General features: G+C 42.9%; 1 protein-coding gene across 1 annotated transcript in view; it reads right to left on the bottom strand.

Annotated features, from left to right (window-relative positions):
- Positions 1-20,179, bottom strand: part of SCFD2 (sec1 family domain containing 2) — a 729,048-nt gene that overhangs the window by 400,979 nt on the left and 307,890 nt on the right. Inside the window, exon 5 of the mRNA XM_077477494.1 lies at positions 9,954-10,203. Coding sequence (XP_077333620.1) covers positions 9,954-10,203 — 250 coding nt within the window. The remainder of the gene's footprint in view (positions 1-9,953; positions 10,204-20,179) is intronic.

The raw sequence follows: 20,179 nt of genomic DNA, 5'->3' as shown, positions 1-20,179 counted from the left end.
TCTGTAAGGTATCTATAACCAGCGCCAAAGTAAGCTCCTTGATGGTTTTAAAGAGAATCTTCCTAGGCTGAGTGTTGTGATATGGCTGAACCGGAGTGACTCCATCTTTATAAATTCATATAAGATTAACTTGGGTTAATCTGTTAATTTAAACCTGTATTTACAGACTGTATCGGTTTCCTATAAAGCATATATAAAGGAAAATATAGCTTGTATAAGCAGTTTTATTCTGTACTGTCTAAATAATGAATTGTGTCTCAATATGTCTGGGCCACAGGACTCATGACTATGAGTCATGAAAGCAGATGGCATAACTAATGATATGTAATGATATATAATGTACACCTCTGTATTAACCACACCCATGTTCTATGCAATGCTTGGCTAATAATAGCGTATATAAGTTGTAGACCCACCCAGAATCAAACCAGATAAGTTTTGAACATCAACAACTCTGACTGCTAACTTTAACTCATTTCTTCTTGTGTTCAGTAATAAGCTGTCTCATCAGTGCTGCAGTGCTGAGCGGGTTCCGTAAGTGTGGTAATTGCCGTATTATACCTAGCTGGTCTTTGTCAGGTATATAGAAAGACCATTTTAATCACAACACTAGAGATTTCAGCTATCTACAGCTGAGATCAGACTCTGGCTTTAGACCTGAGACTGAATGATCTATTCAAAGTAGAACTTATAATAGGCTAGGACCGCTATGCCTTGAGCCTTTAACCTGGCTAAAGGAGGTGCCAGAATCTTTCAGAACACTCATAGTGCTATGGCTAAGCCGAATGGCAGTGCCACGATTGATAAAAAATAATTTTATATTTCAAACCGCAGAGATTTCTGGTAAGTGGGAAACTTTGGCACATAGAGATATGCAACTCCTCTCCGTGCAGGATGGACACAGCCAATCGAATTATGAAAGGATCGGATATTTAAGTGCCCATTCAGATCTCCTAGATCTAGAGTGGGTCTTACTTCTCTGCTTGACTCTGGGACCTTAAAAGGTTTGAGCCAAAAACCCCTGTTGCACTAAGGGAATCTCTGATATCACCGACTGGGATAACATCTGGAACCTTAGGAGCATTCTTTGAGGAGACGGACACTCTTGCATAAGACTGCCACCTCAGCAGCCCCAAGGACCCCACAGGCAGCACCCAAACAGGACCCGAACCCTTGGATCGAAAGCCGTCTGGGCCCTCCGGGCTCTTGAAACTCTAGATGTAACCTAGAGAAAAAAAAACGCAGAAATCACTCTGCTCTTAACATTGTTCCTGCCAGACTTTGAGAATCGCAGGACCTTTCTCCTCACTCAAACAAGTGGGGGTGCTCCTTCATGAGAAGGACTTAGCATTCTGCTTCATGGGCTTTCTTCATTTCTTAAAGTAATGATGGCCACTTGCTTTTCTTTACTTTGCTGCTTTTTTCTTGCCATAATACAAATTCTAACAGTCTATTCAGTAGGGCTATCAGCTGTGTACTGTATCCACCTCCTGCACAACACAACTGATGGTCCCAACCCCATTTATAAGGCTTGAAATCCCACTTATTAAACCTGACAGGGCACACCTGTGAAGTGAAAACCATTTCAGATGACTACTTCTTGAAGCTCATCAACAGAATGCCAAGAGTGTGTGAAGCAGTAATCAAAGCAAAAGGTGGTGACTTTGAAGAACCTAGAATATAAGACATATTTTCAGTTGTTTCACACTTTTTTGTTCAGTATAGAATTCCACATTTGTTAATTCATAGTTTTGATGCCTTCAGTGTGAATCTACAATTTTCATAGTCATGAAAATAAAGAAAACTCTTTGAATGAGAAGGTGTGTCAAAACTTTTGGTCTGTACTGTACCTGATCCCCAGCCTCCTGTACCTCAACAAAAGGGCCCAGAGGAATAGATGGGAATCTGCTATGTTTAGTCCTACTTTGGAGAGTCATCATAGCAATAATTTTTTAAATGGTAGGAGAAAAACCTGATTGTATGAAATACAGGGACAGAAGTGTTCTACCCTTGACGGCTTCATCTGACTGGCCGTATTTTTCTTTTTACCTCTCAGGGGAGGAAGACAGACATTCTTTTGGAAGGGTCTTTAGTTTGTTGTATACCATTAATCCCTTAGAACAGTTCCTGGTCCCTGGTCACTCATAGCTTACAGTACAAAGCAGAGGCAGTACCAACAAAAGAATGTTACACTTGCTAGGCTATAGTACAGTACAATAACTGCTATTAATCCTAGCTATACAGTACAATGTTGTCACCAAAAGGGAGATGCCTGTGTCACCAAACCTGACCAGCAACCACTCTGCTCTGTCCCTTGACCACCAGACTTCAGCTTTTCCTGTATAGCTTAAAATACTTCCTACACTTGTGGCCGGCGTCTGACGCCATTTAGCCCTGTCCCCCCGCGTGAAAACGTCCCCCCTTCCCCTTTCAACTAGGGAAGTGTATGAGTGCTGGCAACATGACGGCCGGCATCGGGGGGGGGGGTAAAACAGCCGCAAATTGCCCCAAAAAGAAAACTTATTTACTTTTTTTCATTTTTTTTTTAAAGAAAAAAAGAGGCAGCGGGCTGACATTCAAAGGAACAAAAACCGCCACTCTGTGGGGGCCCAGGAGGTGATCAGAACCCCCCTTCCTACCTGAGGGCCTGAGCTGGCTTGAACAGAGAGGAGAGTGAAAGCTTCTGCTGTTTCCAGCGTCAGAATGGTGAGTGCTCAATACAGCCTTCAGTGGTGACACATAGACATGACATGACAACATAAATACATGGAGAGATTCCTTGCAGAAAATCTCCCCTACCTTTCCGCCACAGGGCTTTATCAGAGATAAAAAGCCCAATCTTCGCCCCTTCACGGTAGGCTACGAGACCTTAAAAGGAAACTTTCAGGAACAGGGGTACACTCAGGTAATCCCGCAATCCTGGACCTGCGAAAAGACCCTGCCAGTAAACTTTTATTGGCCTTACTACCAAAAAGTACTGGATCCCAGGGCCCAGCTTAAAAGCATTTGCAAGCAAAAACCCAGTGTCTTCGGATGACGAGGCCTGGGTACCGTTCATTTAGTCCATTACGGAGACATCAGAACGGATCCGGTCAGGATGGCTGGCTCGCATCAAAGGATTACTACCCGTGGAGCTCAGTACACACATCCTTACACATGGCCAACACCTTAGACACTGGCTACAAAACTGAGGACTCCCAGTAATGGGAGGGGTTATATGGGGAAAGTTCACGCCTTAAGGGGTGTGCCAGTGTCCAGCACCTGATGGTCCGATATAACCCACATAATTATTACTATGGCACTGTGTCACCTGATGTAAGAAAAGAAAAGTGAATGTAAAGTAGTAGAGCGGGCATGGAAAAACTCCTGTACAGTAAATATGAAATAATGCAGGTGGAGCTCTAGTGCCCATTTTAGTGCCCCCCCCCCCCCCGGAGCTCTAGTGCCCATTTTAGTGACCCCCCCCCCCCCCCAGAGCTTTCACCTTTGTTTAGAGAATTTAGTGGGATACATTTATAAAAATAATGCATACGTGCTATCACATCACTGCACCTACAATTCATGTCAAACAGTTAATGTGTACTCTCACTGAAATTGGCTGCGTGATGCTCGTGCAAAAACAAATAACTATGATGATGTACTTTTAGCCAAGCTGGTAACATATGTGACTTGCTAAGTAGTGGGTACCCCAGCTTGTCAACATGCAGCAGCTAAGAGGTACCTGAAATTGGATTTCCAATAGGGCGTGTTTTTGGAAATCTCATTCTCATGTATAAACGTTTTTTTTTGTAAAACAAGGACTATGAAGAGAATTGATCCAAACAGACAGAATCTAGAGCAGCTGTGCACGGTAACTAGTAATCTTCTATCTTTTATTTTCAAAGCCTAACTCAACAAATTAAAGATATAAAAATAGAAGCTAATTGGGTACTATGGCTAACTGGTTACAAGCCAAGCCCCGCTGAAATGTTGGCATGGATTAAACTAAGTTGGAAGATTCATTCTGTTGTAAGTCCCGTGGAGTGCACCTAATGCCTGTAGAATCACTGTAGGGCCTTCAGGTCTCATTTCTATCATGAACCCAAAACAAAAGCATTATTGCCCGTGTGGCCAACTGTACATCCATAACCTCTTTTTTACCACTTGTTTACAGTACAATTAGCATGTAAATATAAATTATAAGATGTAGTACTACATTTCCATCCGCCTGCAATTAAAGCACACACATTTTTGTGTTGACTCAAAATGTCCATATCAAAAGAAAAAAATACATCTGTAAAATGAGTCTTTACTACAATTGAACACGTAGGGAGAAGAAGAAAGTGAAGTTAACATGCACATTGGAGTCTGCTACCAATTTTAGGATTGAGTACAACTGGTTTCACTGAGTGCTTTTCAGCAGCAAATCATGTGAGTTATCTTTTCATTTTAACAGATTTAACTAAAAATGATGATGCACTGAGATGGGCTGTTCACATTTGAAAATGTGGATTGTTTTGCAGCATTAATGAAAGCAGGGTTTTCACTTTTAATTGATGTGCTATTATTGAGGCTCTTCACTATCTATAAAAATGTGCGATAAACTAAATCAATGCAGCTCCCCTCTAGGTGTTATATGGAGGGGATTTACTAAAACTGGTGGACACAAAATCTGGTGCAGCTGTGCACAGTAACCAATCAGCTTCTAACTTCAGCTTGTTCACTTAAGTTTTGACAATAAAACCTGGATGCTGATTGGTTACTAATACTATGCACAGCTGCACCAGATTCTGCATGCACCAGTTTTAGTAAATCTCCCTTGGGCCAGGTTCACTGGTACAACACGATAGATGTACCACTTTGGATCCAACTTTGATATCTGTCCGAATTCAATGAACAGGGATCCGACTTTGATCCCTGAGAATACCAGGCACTGTGTCTGGTATGAATCTTTAGGGGGAACTCCATGCAAAATGTTTAAAAAAAACTCTACATGGGTTCCGCCTCCAAGAGCATATCAGCCCCTTCGGTCTGGTATGGTTTTTAATGGGACACCACACTGAAAAAACGGCGTTGGGGTCCCCCCCAAAATCAAACCATACCCTCATCCGAGCACACAGCCCAGCAGGTGAGAAAAGGGTGTGGTGATGAGTGAGCGCCCCTCTCCTGAACCATACCAGGCCGCATGGACAAGGTGCTTTGGGGTAGGAGGCACGGGGCCCCCCTTGCCCCAAAGCACCCACCCCCCCATGCTGAGGGAATGCGGCCTTGTACGGTTTGGGGGGGGGGCGCTTCCTCGCCCCCACTCCCTTTCCTGACCTGCTGGGCTGTGTGCTTGGATAAGGGTCTGATATGGATTTGGGGGGACCCCAATGCCGTTTTTTCGGTGTGGGAGTTCCCCTGAAAATCCATTCCAGACCGAAGGGCCTGGTATGGTCTTGGAAGGGGAACCCATGCTGTTTTTTTTTTTATTTTTAATTTGGCATGGAGTTCCCCTTCAAGATCCTCAGAGCACAAGTCGCATGCCAAAGTTGGGTCAGTTAAGACGGCAATCAGACTTTGACTCCGACTACAGTGATAATCAATGGGCTGAAGTAGGATCACAGTTGGACCAAAGTAGCGCTGGGAGCAATTTCAGAGTCGGACCAGTTAAGAAGGCACTCATAGGGAAACATTGATTTTAATACATCATGCGCTCCCAATGTCAGAGCATTTGTCATACCAGTGTGAACCCGGCCTTATGTTTCTAAATGTCTACACATTCCACAATAATATTCTAATATATCAATAGGCCAACGGCACTGCAATCATATTAAATACAAGCTTTTTATCAAAACATCCTTATCTTGATACCGAAAAAAGCTTCAAAACTCAAGTAGTACAATCCTATACTGTGTATCCAAGTCAATCACATTTCATAAATGAAACAAAGTGTCAAAGTGTAAAAAAAGGATAATTAAAGTGATAATAAACACGCACTGTTTAATTTACATTGTCCCTTTTTTTTCTGTATATTGATGATGGCACTGTAATTATTTTAGCAAAAAAAAATAATAATCTACGTACTCTTTTCCTAATCAAAATACAGCTGTCACATGACTCAGCTCTTTCCCAGCCTGTCTGCAAGGAAACATAAGCAGGAGGAGCTTCTAGTCCTCTGCAGCTGGTCACGTCATCAAAATAAAAATAAATAAAAAAAACAGCCTTTGGGATATGCCCTAACAATAATGTCATGGTTATGCAATAGAGTTTGTCTGCTTACCTGTCTCCATGTGTTCATCTCTAGAGACCAGCCGACCCTCACCTGACTGCTTTTGTAATCCATCCTCTGGCATGACTCCACCTGAGCTCCTATCAGAGAACTCTATATTAACCTGTGCACTGCAGGCCAACCCGGCTGATCAACCTTTGTGTGTTAGCTTCCTGTTACCTGCCGTGTGCTCTTCTGTTGTTCCGTTACCAGCTTTGGCGTGTCCTTGACTATCCCTGTTTGCCTGTGATCCTGACCTTTTGGCGTGTCCCTGACTATTCCGGTCTGCTTGTGGCCCCGACCTTGGCTTTGTCCCTCACTATCCCTATCCTCCTGTTGCCTACTGAGGGTGTGAGCTGGGGACCCTGGGGGTCGCGACCTGGAGCCAGTTGCAGCCAAGTCCATCCTCACCACTAGAGGCGCTGGTGAACACCTGCTGGCTTTTAGACTCCGCGCCCCATGGAATCTTACGCTCTAACCCCAGTGGGATCTGTCTCCCGTCTGCAGCAGTCAGCCATAGGGTCCACAACCTTGCGGTGCACTCTTGATCCCTACGGTGTGCATCTGTAACCTCGCCTCAAGGTGACCTGACAAATAAATAGTTAATATCAATAAACTGTTTTAAATTGTTATACAAATTTACACTCACCGGCCACTTTCTCATTAGGTACACCTTGCTAATACCGCGTTGGACCCCCTTTGCCTTCAGAACTGCCTTAATTCTTCATGGCATAGATTCAACAAGGTTTTGGAAATCTTGTTGGTCCAAATTGACATGATAGCATCATGCAGTTGCTGCAGATTTATCAGCTGCACATCCATAATGCGAATCTCCCATTCCACCACATCCCAAAGGTGCTCTATTGGAGTCAGATCTGGTGACTGTACAGGCCACTGGAGAACAGTGTCAGGTTCATGAAACCAGTTTGAGAGGATTTAAGCTTTGTGACATGGTGCATTATCCTGCTGGAAGTAGCCATCAGAAGATGGGTACACTGTAGTCATAAAGGGATGGACATGGTCAGCAACAATACTCAGGTAGGCCATGGCATTTAAACCATACTCAATTGGTACTAAGGGGCCCAAAGTGTGCCAAGAAAATATCCCCTACATCATCACACCACCAACCTGAACTGTTGATACAAGGCAGGATGGGTCCATGCTTTTATGTTGTTTAAACCAAATTCTGACCCTACCATCTAAATGTCGCAGCTGAAATCAAGACTCATCAGACCAGGCATTTTTCCAATCTTCTATTGTCCAATTTTGGTGAGCCTGTGCAAATTGTAGCCTCACTTTCCTGTTCTTAGCTGACAGAAGTGGCACCTGGAGTGGTCTTCTGCATGGTATTCTGCATACCTTGGTTGTAATGAGTGGTTATTTGAGTTACTGTTGCCTATCATCTCAAACCAGTCTACCCATTCCCCTCTGACCTCTGACATCTACAAGTCAATTTCCGCTCACTGGATATTTTCTCTTATTCAGACCATTCTCTGTAAACCCTAGAGATGGTTGTGCTTAAAAAATCCCAGTAGATCAGCAGTTTTTGAAATACTCAGACCAGCCTGTCTGTCACCAACAACCATGCCACATTCAAAGTCACCCTAATTCCATTCCTCCCCATTCTGATGCTTGGTTTGAACTTCTGCAAGTTGTCTTCACTAAATCTAGATGACTAAATGCATTGAGTTGCTGCCCTGTATGATCTGAGGCCACCTCTTCTTGTGGAGTGTCCTATGATATGAAGACTACAGACATGAGGTGGTCCTGTGGATATGGTGGTTCAGGGATTAATTTAATTGAGTGCTTTTGACCACTTTATGAGTGGTCAATCGCATAGGGTAAGGGTCAGTGAGCATTTTTCTATTGGTGGAGGACATCTTACAGTACTTTTCTGTGTGGAACCGCACTTGTTGGATCTTCAACTCTGAACTTTTAATGATGAATTCATATGTACTTTTTCTAGGGTTTTATGTGAAAGCCCTGCACTTATATCTTACTTTTCAGCTGCTTCAGTTCCAGCGAACTGTGCTAGCTGCCTATACTTGTGTTTTTAGAGTATTGCGAGCGCAGGTGAAGTACATTATACTCTTTGAGTATACTAGGGGTCAATCAATAAAATTCAGGATTTGAAATTTTGTGCCAATTGAAATGTTCATGGCCTCACAGCAAAATATAAATTAGAGTGAATTTATACTTTTGACCATGTACGTTCTTTTTCCTCCCTTTCACTCTGTTTAGTGGGAAAATGGGAAATATCTGTGACTTCTGAGTATAGGAAAGCATGTGACTCTTTTTCATACCATGATGCTGCACTGGGTGCCTGAGTGGCCTACTGCTTCCGTAGGGTAGTGGAGTGAAAGGAAGTATAAATATCAGAAGAAACCAAGTATTATTTTGCCCTACATAGGCAAAGTATAGATCTACTTGAAATGTGGATTTTATGGATAAATCCAATAATGTATTCATAGAATTAAGCAGACTGCTAATGAGAACGTGTATAACTGATGACAGCTTCCTCACTGACGTTTTACTTTCTGGACCAACAATATTAAGGTCAGAATCTGTTTAACATGACAAACATCCTAAATCACCATTTTTCTAAACATGGTTATTTAAATATCCAACCATTGGTAAAGACATTATAATTATATTATTTTTATATTTAGTATGTGAAACATGAATAAGTGTCCTGAAGAACTTAAAAACTTAGTCTTACCTATAAACAAAATACAATGAACTGGATATTTCCTGTCTACCAGACACATTTTAAGAGCTTTGTTTTATCCAGTGACAAAATGCCAGAGTTTCTAGTATAATTTACATTTACTATAATGCAAAAAATGGGCCACAAGGCAAGAGGGAGAGCAGAGAGAAATGATGAAGATAAAGTTTTGTTGGGTATTGACTTCTTATAGACTTGAATGAATCCTGACTGCAAGGGTATGATTTCATTTGAATCAACAGAAATGTACAAGTGCAGGCAGTGTAGAACAGAATTTCTACAGCAAGGCTGTAGCTGTAGGAAAAGAGTATGTAGGTACCTGGATGAGAGGGGTTTAGCTTAGAATAGGCTGGGGAGTTTTATGTTAACATGAACCTGTTGCTTACTATGACCCTCATTACCACCATGTCCATGCGTGCGGCCCCCTAATCTACATGCGGGGTGTTGGACACATGGATTCCAAAGGTGGGTTTTTTTGTTTTTTGTTTTTTAAGCACGTGATTAGATGCTCCAATTGGCTTTAAGAAAAGGGTGGACTTGTTTGACAACAGCCAAATTCACCATTGTCTTCCTGATTCTCCTCCCAGGCAATCAGGAAGCAGTTCCTGAGACCTGAATGGCCAGGGAGCCTTAAGACTCCTTGCCAATCAGCTCTCAGTCAGGACCCACTTTCTGTTTAGCCTGGAGGAGAAGTGATGGCCCCCGGAGAGAGGAGCTGTAGTCCATGTCTGCTTGATCTGCCTCCTTCCTAAGGTAAGAAGGCCTCTGATTGCCGCCACATTCCCATCCATCTCCCGTGAGGGGGGGAAATCACTGCATTCCCGTCCGTTTCCTGTGGGGGGGGGTTGGCGTTGGCTTGCCGCCCCCCAAAATATTGAGCACCAGCTGCAATTGCTCTTTACACAGATAGTATACCATATAACATCATCTGTAATGGAAGTTCCATTAAAAAAAGTTATTTTGTCAATATTGTTTATAATGTTTATATAATTGACTAACCTGTTATATTCTGTAGCAGAGGGCTCAGCTTGGGCTCATCACATAAACTCTGGATGAGAACTTTCTTTACTTCTCTTTCCATGACTTCCAACTCATTATTCTGCTGGATCTCTCCAGTCACAGAGTAGATATAGACCAAAAGGACAAGAATGTCCTCTATATCATAGTCATCAGAATTTCTTTCATTATAAGACTTAATCATAGGGTATAACTGATTGAGGACTGCTGGTAGTTCTGATTTCCCAGTACTCTGCAAAAAAAAGCAGAAAAACAAATGGTAAAACTATATTTTCAAATGCCGTGACAGAATAAGCCATAAAAAACAAACAGGAAGCAGCAGAGTGAACTGATGAAATTATATGTACAAATATTTAATGATGCTAAGAAATATCTGGGCTTATGACTGCCAAAAGAAGATTGGAATTTCCATTTCGATGTGCCAGTGCAAAAGCTTGATTCTATTAAAGCTAGCAAGCATCCCTGGATTCCTTTTGTTTCAGATACATAAACAGATTAATACCACAACTTTTAATGTCCGTCTGAAAATGAATGGTGCCTATATGGTAACACAGCACAATGAAGAATATACACATCAAAGTCATGTTTGTTTCATATAAGAAAACAAGATGGGAGAAATACAGGGGCTCCTGTTATCCAAATTTTAAATCAGCTAATGCCTGGTGCCATGCTGACAATCTTGCTTCAGTACTTTGAGACATCAACCATGAACAAGTATGGAGATCTGGAGAATCAGAGAAAAGTTTCATGCTTGTTGCAGGTATTGAAGCAAGAGGATCTGGATCACAGCCAGATAACAAGCATTTAACATGCAGAGATCTGCAAAAGCATTTTTTATGGTTATCTAATTAAAATATTAAATCAAAAATGTACTTTGTACATGCTAGAAAGTATTTTGCTCCATTAGTTTGTACAAACATTCCCAAGCTGTTCTCCACAAAGGGCGAACCACTGCACTGCTCATAACGTCCACCATTACCCAACCTAACCTAAAAGTAATCAAGCCCATTGCCAAGCCCAGAAACATTATGGCAAATAAGAGTTTTTAAGACAGATAATGCCAGTACATATAGTCATCATATGACAACAACTACAGAAGTATAGCATGTATTAAACTCTTACATTGGCAGCCTAGCTCATACACACCAAAAGCTGCTATAGCAGCAGAGAGGCTCCCACTGACCAGCAGGATAAGTAAACAAGCAGGTCACCCTTCTGGATGACGCAAGCTCATCCGAGGTGTGGGTTCTAAGCACTGACCAGTATTCACCAGAGCTCCTGATGGTGGAGAAGAGCTTTGCTACATGTTAGTACCAGGTCAGGGTCCTCAGGATCACCTCAACAGGAGATGAGCAAGCCAGGGTCCAGTAGCTTTTAGAGATCAAGCAGAAGCATAATATTCAAACAAAACCAAAAAGTCGGTGACAAGTGGTTGCAGGTTGGGATCAAGCTAAGTCGAAGAACAAGCCAGAGGTTGGTAATGAGTGGTAGTACAGATAAGGACAGCTGGAGCAGGAATGCAAATGACCCTATCGGCTGGAGAGAGCACAATAATCTGGCAAACAGAAAGTGCAGAGACATGGCTTAAATCAAGAAGTTCATTGAAGGAAAGAGGGAAAGAGTTCAACATTCACCAAAAGAAGGAGACAAGGCAAGATTGGCCAAAAGGGCCGGATATGGAGCTGTCCAGCATCTCAGGTGGCTCAGCAAGTAGAGCCATTTCTAGATGCAGCAGTGGTTGTAGATTTAGATCCTGGTCCTGACATATAGTGTACAACTCACCCTATTCTATGTTGTTGGCAATCTAGTCACCTGGGAATCCTTGATTGGGATACAGGAGAGGGATTCCCAAACACATGTACTACAGTCTTCCTGTCTCTCTATGGAAGCCTTCAATGGATTGAAGGTGAATATTGCAACAAAATGTTTTTTTTTTCTTTTGTCTTTCAATGGCCTATTTTTTTATTTTATTTATTGTATACTTTCTTTCAGAAGATATGGCTACCAGAAAATTACTAATAGAACTGGTTCCCCCACAAGCGGGGTTTTTAGGCAGCAAGAGACAGTAATAGAAGCCAATAGAAGTAGTATAAAAGGTATTTTAATAATGATAATTGGTAAAAACAAACATGAGCTTCACCTGAACACTTGGATAACAGACAAAATCATGTATATAAAGTACATATAATGTCACATGGAAGTAAAATAACAGACACAACTATGTTACACTGTATGAGTAGATAACAGTGAGAGCATAAAGCTAACGCGTTTCGACCCCAGAGGGGGTCTTCTTCAGAGATGGTGGTCTGTTAAAAGAAAAACAAGATTACACTGAATAAATAAATCCGGTGTTATACATATTAGGGATTACCCAATATCAATTTAAAAATGGTTTACCCAATAATGTACTTCCAGGTAGGTAAGATGGATTGTAGTGCTTCAAAAGGAAGGTTCTCCCATAAGGCAATATCTCAATTTCCTTTACACAACTTGAGTGGTGCTTGGTCCGTATGTATTGCCAAGATGCCAGACGGAAGAAGAGGCAGTGTCATACACCCACTGACGTGACTCACGGGAGGTCACACTATTACCTTGCCCCCCGGAGGAGGAAACTCCGGGGGGGTAGGTGCGAGTAAGGGTACACCGAAGATATGGCGGGTCACACCTGCAGCAAAATCCCAACAGTGGCAAAAAATTAATTAATTAAATAATTGAAAGCAAGGATTATTTAGTGTTGGAGACATGGAGTGCATACACACTATGGGGATAATAGTATCATATCCCCGTTATGTATGCCCAGGGTTGTGCACATGTGCACATATACATATACACAATTGCACCCCCAATTGTCCAAATGTCCACATAACATGCTTTCTAAAACCCAGACAGAGAGAGAAAGAAGAGGAGGGGAAAAGAGAAACCACGCCTGGGAGTCCAAGAAGCCTAAGAAAGAGGGGAACATAGGGAAAAAGGAAAAAATGACCTGGGATGAGTGAGTGTGCAGGTGTGTGTCAGTGTGTGAACTCTAATATACAGAAAGGGGGGGACGGGAGAAAAGGGAAAAATGGAGAAAAAAAAAAAAAGAGGAATAAAGGTGATGGAAAGTGGACTGTGTGAAAGCGGTATGAGTGTGCGCTTAAACAGAGAAAGAAAAAGTGCACAAAGGAATGGTGAGAAAGTGAAAACATGAGTAAGTAATAGTATATGCGGGTCATACAACGAACAAACAAAAAGACACCGCATGTGAAAGTGTGCAAAAACAAAATGCGCTAAACTAGGTGACAGTGGTGAGGGACATAATCAATAAGAGTGTCAAGTGCATAATAATATATACATGTTAAAGAAAGTGTGTGAATGTGATGTGTGGGAAAATACCGCACCGGTGTATTAGCGTCATTGGAATAGCCAGGCGGGTGGTGAGGTTATTACCTGAATTGTAAGACCTAATAGGAAACTGTTCCAGAAGGTAAAGATGAGGGACGGCGACTTAGGCGTTGAACCACAAGTGGTAACTGGCGCAGCCCCTACAACGTATTTCCTGAAGTCCGATCTGTAAATTAGTTTAGATCAGTCCTCATATTGAACAGCCAATAAAAAGGGCTTGTTTTGGTGCAGTATATCACCAAGTATAGGTCAAGTACAAAGGGGAAATAAGTGCTCACCTAGCCACGGGTACAGGTTTCTTTCCTCCTGGATGAATATACACCTCCTATGAATGAAGGTTCGTATATAAAGCCTGGAGATTGGCTGCAGGTGCAAACGCCCACCAATCAGTCGGCGTATCCAAACGTGTTGGCTGCCTGAATAGGATCAGCCTCGTGTGGCCGCCCCGGCGTCCTGGAAGGCCGGAAACCGGCCCCGAAATTTCGTCACTTCCGTCGCAAAAACGTGGCGTCACAACGTCGCGCACGTCCGTTCGATCGAACGGACGCGCGCGAAGTGTATATCACGCACGTTCGCCCAAACGAGCGGACGCGCCCGAGGTACGCGCCCGGAAGTGTCCGAGGATGCCACCGGCAAGGGAATGTATGTCCACCATCCCTCCACAAGGGGGGAGGGGGAACCAATGGAGAGGCCTGTCCGTAAAATACAGGCAGAAACTCCTCCTGCCCTTGCCGGGGAGTCAGAGCAGGGGGCAGACACATTAGCCCCTCCCTCCCTCTGCAATTCGGCAAAGGACCATTGGAGATTTCGAGGGAAGAGAGACATATTCTCACCGGAAGAAAAAAAGTTATAAAATAAAAATTAATATTAAGCGATGTCAAAAAGCCGAGACTAGCCAGGTACCCCCTAAGTACCCACCCAGGATCTTCTAGAGGATAAAAAAAAAAAAAAAATTTTAAATTAAAAGGAGGTTGTGCTCGTGAAGGGGAAGAAGATCCAAGGGTGGGGGAAAAAGAGAGGTAGATGGCAGGTCGGGGCATACCATCACAAAAAAGCCAAGTGGAATTCACCAATCAAGTTGTATAATTCCATAATACTCTTCAAAGTTTAATGGCATCTATTGTCATGTAAATATAAGTCTCTATCAAGAGCCTGAACGGAGCAAATATGCAAACTATAGTAAAATGTACATCAATTGAAACGCATGACAGTTAAACACATGGTTTTTCTGGGTAATTATTGGTATAAGGATACATTGCATATACAAAACAATCCAGAATAATCTGTTGACGGATACAGAAAAAGAGCCTGAGATGTAATGATGAAGGGAAAAAGGGAGAGGCCCGGGTAGGGGAAAGGTAAGGCCCCCGTTACAAAGCAAGGGAGGCTTTATTGTGTTCTTCCAGAGGAAAAACCTTTGAGGAAGGGGGCAAAAGAGATCGATTCGTTTAAGCCCGGGGCAGAGGTGGCGTCCAAATTGTGTATCCACCTCTGTTCCCGTTGCAATAAGACCTTGTTCCAATCCCCACCCCGGGCCAGTATGTGTATGCGATCTAAGGCCACAAATGTGAATTTCGGCATCTTATAGTTATGTACTGTTACAACATGTCGACCAACTGGCAAATAATAATTGCCGATTTCCATACTGTACACGTGTTTGGATACGCGACGGTGGAATTCCTGCTTGGTTTTACCCACATAGTATGCCCCACATTCGCATTCCATAAGATATACTATTCCACGTGTTTGGCAGTTTACAAAATGAATAGGTCGAAAGATGCCACCATTTGGTAGGCAAAAGATCTTCTCCCGTCTAATGTACTTACAGCATGAGCAATGGTTGCAAGGAAAAGAGCCAAAAACTGAGCAGTGTTTGGATCTCTTTGCCGCACTCATATACTCACTTTGCACTAATCTGTCGTGCAGTGATGTAGCCCTCTTAAAAGAAATAGAGGGACGTGTAGCAACAAGACGTCCAATTTTGGGATCATTAGTTAGGATGGGCCAATATTTTTGAATAATGTTGTAGATAATGTTATGTTGTTTGGTAAAGCGCATCGTGATCCTAGGTAGATTGCCCATAGGGTCATCGCGTGTCTTTTTGGAAAACAGAAGATCCTTACGGGGTAGGGTTACCACCTTATTAAACGCCCTCCGCAAACATGAGCGGCTGTACCCGCGTGCTAAGAATCTAATCTGAAGTTTATAAGCTTCTTCTCTGAAGAGGCTATCATTGGAGCAATTCCTGCGAAGACGCAGGTATTGCCCATATGGTATGGACTGTTTCAAGGCGATGGGATGGAAGCTGTCGGCATGTAGCACCGTATTGCCCGCTGTACTCTTCCGGTATAGTGAAGTGTAAACAGAATTTTCTGGGGTGCGGCCTATGATGACATCCAAGAACGTAATGCTCTGGGTGTCATGCATCATGGTAAATTTTAAATTGTACTTGTTTATATTGATACAAGATTCAAATTCCAATAAAGCCGTCTCTGATCCCTCCCAGATGATGAGGACATCATTGATGTACCGGCGCCACATAGCAATGTGACGCGTGTACCCGACAAGGCCCTCATCACCCAGGAGGGATTTTTCCCACTCCCCCAGGTACAGGTTGGCGTAAGCCGGGGCACAACACGTGCCCATGGCCACGCCCTGCACCTGGAGGTAGTGGGAATTGTCGAATAGAAAAAAGTTATGATGTAAGATGTAGTTCAAGCCATTTGCGATGAATTCATTCACCTCACATGCATATTTACCGCTGGTTTGGAGTAAGTTCCGTATCACTTCAACCCCACAATTATATGGGATGGAGCTATATAGAGCCTCCACATCAATGGCCACCAGAATAGACTTGTCAGTTAGGGTATAATTTTCGATTGTCTGTAACAGATGTGTCGTATCCTTCACATACGAAGGCATACATGTGACAAATGGTTGCAAATATGAGTCGATGACTTTGCTGAGATTTTCAGCTATTCCACCTCTCCCCGAGACAATCGGCCGACCGGGTGGTCGTGATTGACATTTGTGGATCTTGGGTAAGCTATAAAATGTAGGTACCCTAGGATGTTTCGTTCTGACAAAGGCATGTTGTTCCCTTGTAATGCCTCCCTTAGTAAGAGCTGTGTCAATGAAATCATAGAATTTATCATAGTAGGTCTGTATTAGTTTATTTGAAATGACCTTGTACCATTCTTTATTGTCTAAGATATCTTGACACATCCGTACGTAGTCCGAATTATCCATTAGGACTACGTTCCCCCCCTTATCGGAGGGTTTTATTGTAATGTTGGCATTTTTTGTCAGCATATCAAGGGCTTTAGCTTCCTCTTTGTTTAGATTGTCAGGATCCGATTTCCTATATGCCAGTTTACAGATGTCCCTAGCTACTAATTTAACAAATATGTCAATATTTGAGTTTAAACTCAAGGGAGGAAATTTCCCTGAGGGTTTCTTGAAATTATGCTGAATTTTATGTGTGGATTCATCAGCCTTTTCGAGTAGCGCTTCCAAGTCTATTTGGTCTATAAGGTCCACTGTGTTGTTTTCTTCGTATAGGAGTGTTAAGTCCCGTAGGGCCTTAAATTCCCTCATACTAAACCTTGACCAGTCGGTAATATCGATGTCAGTAGTGCTTTTTGTATGCAGGCTTTTTAGTAAGAGCCTGCGTGCAAATAGTTGGATATCAATAATGGCCCCAAAGGGGTCTAGGTTTGCCTGTGGGCAAAATGTCAGGCCGCGTGCCAGAACATCGCTTTCAACCGTAGATAGTGCATAGGACGAAAGATTAATCACACTGAGTGATTCACCTGAATCCGTGTGACAAATGCGTCCAAATTTCCTGTTCCCTTGTTTGAATGGGGTGAGGGAAATCCCCGTTTCGGGTTTAAAGAGCTCTGACCTAGTTCTAGGCTGGGTGCTACAATGTCCTTAGCATGTCCATTAGATATCCCATTGTTACAAATAGCCTCGATGTTACGATTAGGTTCCCCTTGGAATATCGGGGCATCCCTTTCTCTCCCACTGCGTGACCCATTGTCACATGTGGAAGTGCCTATGTCGTCGGGGTATTTGCATGGAGCTTCCCCAAATGCAAATGCCTCCTGTGCATCTGTATGCAGATCCCGACCGTTCTCGGGTCTCCCTGTTGGGGTGTTATCGGTAATGCGTTTTTTAGTGTTACCTTCAGGGGAATCTTTATTACTACGATTCCTTTTAAACTTTCCCCGTGATTTTTGCACCTGTTTAGTTGGTTCATTAGGTTTAGACAGGTCCTTGGATTTATTTGTGTTCTTATTGGGAGGATGTATCTTTCCATTAACATTCTTTTTGGATTGTGTGTTAATACTCCATTTATAGGCTCGTCCCTCTGAGAAGGCAAATTTATCCCTCCAGTATTTGGATTCCTTTTTGCGTAAAATATTTTTATTATAGATAGATAAGTCATCCCGGAGTTTGGTCCGGGTTTCTACAGCTAGGGTATGTGACGCATAGGGTTGTAAAGCCATTTCCAAGGTGTGAATCTCCTTGTCAAGGAGTTAAATCTGCCTGGTGTACTCCTTGACAAGGATAGTCATCATTTGCTGAGAGCAAGCATTTAGGTTGGCCTCCCATTCTGTTTTACATTCATTGCTAATTAGATCTATATTAGGAAAAATTTGGACCCTGAGACCCAATGGGTTAATCTTTTCATTCTTATATCTTTCGAACGATTTGATGTGCCAAAATAGTGCTGATTTTCTTTCAAGTGTTCTCATTAGTTTGAAAGTCAAAGTAGTAGTCTCAGTATCAACCAGAGACGGCTTTATTGGAATTTGAATCTTGTATCAATATAAACAAGTACAATTTAAAATTTACCATGATGCATGACACCCAGAGCATTACGTTCTTGGATGTCATCATAGGCCGCACCCCAGAAAATTCTGTTTACACTTCACTATACCGGAAGAGTACAGCGGGCAATACGGTGCTACATGCCGACAGCTTCCATCCCATCGCCTTGAAACAGTCCATACCATATGGGCAATACCTGCGTCTTCGCAGGAATTGCTCCAATGATAGCCTCTTCAGAGAAGAAGCTTATAAACTTCAGATTAGATTCTTAGCACGCGGGTACAGCCGCTCATGTTTGCGGAGGGCGTTTAATAAGGTGGTAACCCTACCCCGTAAGGATCTTCTGTTTTCCAAAAAGACACGCGATGACCCTATGGGCAATCTACCTAGGATCACGATGCGCTTTACCAAACAACATAACATTATCTACAACATTATTCAAAAATATTGGCCCATCCTAACTAATGATCCCAAAATTGGACGTCTTGTTGCTACACGTCCCTCTATTTCTTTTAAGAGGGCTACATCACTGCACGACAGATTAGTGCAAAGTGAGTATATGAGTGCGGCAAAGAGATCCAAACACTGCTCAGTTTTTGGCTCTTTTCCTTGCAACCATTGCTCATGCTGTAAGTACATTAGACGGGAGAAGATCTTTTGCCTACCAAATGGTGGCATCTTTCGACCTATTCATTTTGTAAACTGCCAAACACGTGGAATAGTATATCTTATGGAATGCGAATGTGGGGCATACTATGTGGGTAAAACCAAGCAGGAATTCCACCGTCGCGTATCCAAACACGTGTACAGTATGGAAATCGGCAATTATTATTTGCCAGTTGGTCGACATGTTGTAACAGTACATAACTATAAGATGCCGAAATTCACATTTGTGGCCTTAGATCGCATACACATACCGGCCCGGGGTGGGGATTGGAACAAGGTCTTATTGCAACGGGAACAGAGGTGGATACACAATTTGGACGCCACCTCTGCCCCGGGCTTAAACGAATCGATCTCTTTTGCCCCCTTCCTCAAAGGTTTTTCCTCTGGAAGAACACAATAAAGCCTCCCTTGCTTTGTAACGGGGGCCTTACCTTTCCCCTACCCGGGCCTCTCCCTTTTTCCCTTCATCATTACATCTCAGGCTCTTTTTCTGTATCCGTCAACAGATTATTCTGGATTGTTTTGTATATGCAATGTATCCTTATACCAATAATTACCCAGAAAAACCATGTGTTTAACTGTCATGCGTTTCAATTGATGTACATTTTACTATAGTTTGCATATTTGCTCCGTTCAGGCTCTTGATAGAGACTTATATTTACATGACAATAGATGCCATTAAACTTTGAAGAGTATTATGGAATTATACAACTTGATTGGTGAATTCCACTTGGCTTTTTTGTGATGGTATGCCCCGACCTGCCATCTACCTCTCTTTTTCCCCCACCCTTGGATCTTCTTCCCCTTCACGAGCACAACCTCCTTTTAATTTAAAATTTTTTTTTTTTTTTTTTTTTTTATCCTCTAGAAGATCCTGGGTGGGTACTTAGGGGGTACCTGGCTAGTCTCGGCTTTTTGACATCGCTTAATATTAATTTTTATTTTATAACAACTTTTTTTCTTCCGGTGAGAATATGTCTCTCTTCCCTCGAAATCTCCAATGGTCCTTTGCCGAATTGCAGAGGGAGGGAGGGGCTAATGTGTCTGCCCCCTGCTCTGACTCCCCGGCAAGGGCAGGAGGAGTTTCTGCCTGTATTTTACGGACAGGCCTCTCCATTGGTTCCCCCTCCCCCCTTGTGGAGGGATGGTGGACATACATTCCCTTGCCGGTGGCATCCTCGGACACTTCCGGGCGCGTACCTCGGGCGCGTCCGCTCGTTTGGGCGAACGTGCGTGATATACACTTCGCGCGCGTCCGTTCGATCGAACGGACGTGCGCGACGTTGTGACGCCACGTTTTTGCGACGGAAGTGACGAAATTT

This window comes from Lithobates pipiens, unplaced genomic scaffold, assembly GCF_037356315.1.
Source record: "Lithobates pipiens isolate NorthernLeopardFrog02 unplaced genomic scaffold, aLitPip1_a1.2 Scaffold_13, whole genome shotgun sequence".
NCBI lineage: Eukaryota > Metazoa > Chordata > Amphibia > Anura > Ranidae > Lithobates > Lithobates pipiens.
This window is presented reverse-complemented; position numbering and strand designations above follow the sequence as displayed.